This window comes from Populus trichocarpa, chromosome 19 (assembly GCF_000002775.5).
Source record: "Populus trichocarpa isolate Nisqually-1 chromosome 19, P.trichocarpa_v4.1, whole genome shotgun sequence".
In the NCBI taxonomy this organism is placed as follows: Eukaryota; Viridiplantae; Streptophyta; class Magnoliopsida; order Malpighiales; family Salicaceae; genus Populus; species Populus trichocarpa.
In genome coordinates, this window is record NC_037303.2 from 9123566 (window position 1) to 9128783 (window position 5218).

The 5218-nt window shown below is 42.5% G+C and overlaps 1 protein-coding gene across 1 annotated transcript; it reads right to left on the minus strand.

Moving 5' to 3' along the window:
- Positions 1-1643: 1643 nt before the first annotated feature.
- On the minus strand, positions 1644-5218 carry LOC127904753 (uncharacterized). The gene is made up of 3 exons (XM_052449388.1): positions 5129-5218; positions 4173-4427; positions 1644-3143 (listed from the first exon to the last, which is right to left on the minus strand). Exons 1-3 carry the CDS (start codon positions 5216-5218, stop codon positions 1644-1646), a joined length of 1845 nt encoding a protein of 614 aa, XP_052305348.1.

Here is a 5218-nt window from a genome sequence, read left to right on the forward strand (position 1 = left end):
TAGTACTTCATCGGGGCTTTCTTTCGCTTCCAAACCTCTATTGGGTTCTTGTATGATGACCTCTTCTAGACAGTGGATGGTAGTGCCACTAAATTATTTGCTTATCCTTTCAACTTCCCCCTCAGCCTGTATCACTTGTGTGGGTTGTGGGAATGTCATGTGGATTGGAGGGATTTTTATCTGGTCTTCATTTGGCTCCCTCCCCTCAATTCGAGCCAACCTTCTTTCCTTCTTGAGCTCGGCTGCTCTTTTGAAATCTGCCTTTCCAGGTTTAAAACCTAAGCCGAACCTCTGATCGGCGCATTTCATCTTTATCACGTTGATCCTCTCAGGCATTCCCGTGATGGGGTCATATTGGAATGGTAGCCCGTGCTTCAGAAAGTATTTAGCAGCCATTCTTGCAGCCTTAGAGACCTCTGGTTTCCTTCGTGTTGTATTCTCAAGTACCCATTCAGCATTTACTACCTCAAATGCATGGAGATTTCCATCCTTACTCTCCTCCACCTCTACATAAGGAACCAACACGTTTCTCACCGTAGTTAAAACCTCCTTAGCCTTCACTGTCACCAAATTTCCATTGATGATGAATTTGACTCGTTGGTGTAAGGAGGATGCCACAGCTCGGGCTACATGGATCCAAGGTCTTCCCAACAACATGCTATACGAGGGATGAATATCCATCACTTGTAAAGTTACTTGAAATGGTTGGGGACCAATTACCAGTTCGATGTCAATATTTCCAATAATTGGTCTTGGCGACCCATCATATGCTCTAGCCGTCATGGTACTTGGCTTCATGTGAGAGGCGTCCACAGGCATTTTATCAAGCACATGCCTTGGCAACACGTTTAAAGCCGAACCATTATCTATTAGTACCTTGGCAATCACACAATCCTTGCATTTTACCGTGATATATAATGGGTTGTTGTGACCGGTTCCCTCATGATTTAGTTCGTCATCGGTGAAGTAAATATAGTTGGTCGCTTGAATCCTTCCTACCAAATGTTATATTGAATCCTGTGTGATATCTTGAGGAACATATGCTTCATTGAGGACCTTCTGGAGTGTGTTTTTGTGCAGCTCTGAACTCAACACTAATGATAGTAGAGAGATCCTAGCAAGAGTCTTTTTCAACTGATCCACCACACTATATTCACTATGCTTCATTAGTTTCAGGAATTCGTTAGCTTCTTCATCACTTACTGGTTTGTTGACCTCCTCTACTTCCACCATATCTTTTCCCCTAGTCCTTCTTTAGTCTTCTGGTTCTTGAGGGGTGAAACACCTCCCACTTCGAGTTAATCCTCCTATTTCAGCATGAAACACAGGAACGGGTTTTGTGATATGAAAGGAGTTTCCATAATGATGAGGGCATTATAGTTCCCGCTGTTTATGCTTGCGGGTTTGGCCAAAATCATTCTTGGGGGTCCTCCTTTTGTCGGCTGGTATCTACAAACTTCCTCCTTTCGGTTGAAACCAGTCACCATCCTTACTTGATTATTTTCATCGGCTGTTACTACTCTTAACAATCCCAGTGTCATCATGTCTCCCACCTCTGACTGGAACTCTTCATAAGAGTTTATGTGGTGCCCCATATGCCTATGGTATTCACAGTATTGGTCCACATGTTCTATAACTTGTGTTTAGGTAGGTGCTTTGAGGTGCCCAGCCAGTTTTAGTATCCCGTATAATCTCTCCTTTGTTAGCTTTGGGATTGCATCTTTCTTTCCTCCCATTTCTACAGCGTTTACCCCTCCACTTCCAGAAGCATGGTTTGGTAGCGGGTTTGTTCTTACGTTGGGGGATTCATCAAAAGAAATCCATCTTGTCTTGATGAGTTGAAGGATTTTTCTTTTAAATCCCAAACACCCATCAATATTATGGCCAACCGCGCCAGCATGGTATTCACACTTTTGATCTGGTTTGTACCAATTAGGGAATGGTGGTTGTAAAGGTATCAACGACACAGACACCACTTGACTAATACTGAGCAGTCTTTGGTACATTTCCGTGAGTGGCATGGGTAACGGTAGAAGTTGCTCTTGGTCTGGAGGGAAATTCCTACGTGGGTGAAAGGTGTTGTTGGCTGGGTTGTTTAGGTTGTTTTGGGTGTTTGTTTGGTTTCCAGGAAATGGTGATGCGAAATTTAGGTTGGATACGGAGGAAGTGGGTATAAAGGGCTTGAAATTGTAGTTATCTTGGTAAGTTTTCTTCCTCTCTTTGCTCTCATCTCCAATGTTGTGAATTTCAGCTTCCTTCCTACGTCCAATAAAACCCCTCTTTTCACTAGGATTCGTAATCCTACCCATTTGAACAGCTTGCTCGATTCTTTCAGCTATAACAACCAAATCAGAGAAATTTTGTGCAGAACTTCCGACCAGGTATTCGAAGTATGGGGCTTTGAAAGTATTAGAGAATAGGCCTTTCATTTCCTTTTCCAAAAGTGGTGGATTAACCTGTGCTGCCGTTTCGCGCCACCTTTGTGCGTATTCCCTCACGGATTCCTTATGACCTTTTTCCAAGGTATGCAAGCAGGATATATCAAGAGCTATGTCCATATTGAACTTGTATTGCCCAACAAAGAGGTCGACTAGGTTTTTCCATCCTTTCACCTTGGTGTTGTCTAGGCGCATGTACCAAGTAAGAGCAACTTCACTCAGACTATCCTGGAAGAAATGGATCAACAACTTCTCGTCATGTACTACTTCAGCCATCTTATTACAATATGCTTTAAGATGGGTCACCGGGCATTGAGTCCTGGTGTACTTGACAAACTCCGGCACCCTAAACTTCTTAGGAATAACTACGTTTGGTACTGAACACATCTCGACGGCTTTCACAGGGTCATACAAATTATTTCCTTTAACTGCCCTCACCCGCTCTTCTAGGGCAGCCCATTTCTCTAAACCTTCATCTCCTATCATTTTGTCATGGTGAGACTCTACCAAGGTTGGCTCAACAGCATGAGGGATCCTCATTGGGTATACAGGCTGAGTTGGGAAATGTGTAACGTATTGGGACTCAGACGAGATTCTACTTGTCCCTAAATTTGATGGATTGAAGAGAGTCGCAGGCATCGGCGGGATCTGGGTTGTGAAAGCTGGTTGGGTGGATGTTCCTTCTCCTGATTTAGATCTCAAAGCCTGTTCGAGTAGGCTAGTAAGCCTGGCGACATATTCCTTCAGACTCTCTAACTCTTTTTGATGTTGGGCCTCCAACTGAGCTCTTTCCTCGTTTTCTATTTTTTTTCCGTAACCGTGTGTTATGGGTACGTTTTAATGGGGGACCTATATTTCACCTAGAGTGTAGTATTATGACAGTCTATGACTGTATGTTCAAACATGCATGAAGATGAATGCAATATATTGGGTATGGATTCATTTTTTTTTTAGGGTGACATAATGATTGCTATTCTTCGGATGCGTGGTTAGATCCGAATTCGATATGCATTGCCATGCCGAGAGGAGATTTGTTGAGCTTTTTGCCATCTGAGTTTTCAGCTTTGTATACACACATTGTGAATAAAAAATAGGGGTCTTGGCCCTTTTGTTTAACTCATCAAAATTTCATTACAAACGATGATTGTTCTAATATATTACAGGGGTAAAGGCACTGCCTCTATTAGCTATAGCTTTTAGAAATGTATCAGTGTTATCCATGCTCCGTCGATACCTTGCGATGTCTCCCCTAACTTGACGAGCTTCCACTCTTAACCAATGGGCTTCAGCAGCAGCTCGATCAATTTTCTCTTGTAATTCCCTTATCCTTTCAGCATGGATCAAGTTGTTTCTGGACAGTGAATTATTAGCAGTATCTAATGTTTGATTATGATTCTCCATCATTTTCTAGTTTTCACGCAACTGTTTAGTCTTCGTTTCTTCCTTAACCAACTTGGTCCTCAATGCTTTTGCCTCAACTTTACTACTATCGAGTTCAAGTCTCAAATTCTAGGTGGCCTTGACTGTCTTCTTGGTCTTTTCCAACTCCACTTCGGCTTCATTTAGCTATCTCTTGAGTTCTTTTATATCTGTCAAACGCTTTCTTGCTACAACTTGGGTTTTGACGGCCAGTTCCTCCCAATGCTTGGTCTTTTCTACCTGAAGCGTCTTGTCCTTATTGATGGCTTTTAGTGATTCCAAGTCGTCCATGGTTTTCCTCTAGTCTCGGCCTACAGAGTCTCTTTCTTCCTCAGCTGACTTCCTCATAGTCTTTTCCTCAGCTAACTGATGCTTTAAGGACCTTCTTAACTCCTTCTTTGTTTTGAGCTCGGTTTGCAACAGTTTTGCTTGCTCCCTCAATTCTTCTTCACAACTCGCCCTCTTTCTTCGGGTGCCCACGGACTCAAAAACCTCTACTATGTTGGTAACTCCTCTGTTACGCCATTCGGGATATTTTTTGCTAACCGTGAGATTCCTCGATCCATTCTCCTTTTTCATCAGTAACAAAGATTTCCAATCCTATTTAATGCTTTCTAACATCTCCATGGTGTTCCCTTTATATACCCCGGTAAAGGGAGCTATGCCGACCGTCCTAGGGACGCTTTGTATGTTCCCATGCTGCCTTGCAACTAAGGCAGGTACGTAACTGATATATCCCATTACTCCAATTAATGGTACCCAAGGCTTTTCCCCACAACTCATTAAGCTTGCCAAATTCCTCATCCACGGAGCTCTCCAATTAAAAATGCTTAACGGAAGCCTTTGTAATTTTACCTTCCAGTCGTTTTCAAAAAAATTCTCCCACTCCTCTGACACGAACAACTCGAGTGGCTTTTGGTTGAACCACCAGAAATTTTTGAATATTGGCGTCTCTGTTTCTATATGGCTTGCTAACCAAATAAATAGTAATGAGACACAACATCTTCAGGGAATTCAGTCAACACACTATATTCTTCAATGGTCGGTGTCATGTTGACACTTCAGAATGTGAATCGTCGGTAATTGGGATCCCAGAAATGGGTTAGGGCTTTTATAGCTGATGACAATATTGGCACTTTCAAAAGGTGTAAAATCCTCCCATATTTCATGGCAAACTCTGCTTCGTCTATCTAATACTTGGTAAGCAAAAACAATTGGTTGGTGTCATTTATTATGCACCTAATATCTTTGAGTAGCGGTGTCTCACTAACATTCAGTCTATGGCAGTCTCCCTCGGTCATTTGCAAGGATTCAGATTCGAGTCCATAGTCAACAGTCATTACCTCACGAATAGCAGCCAT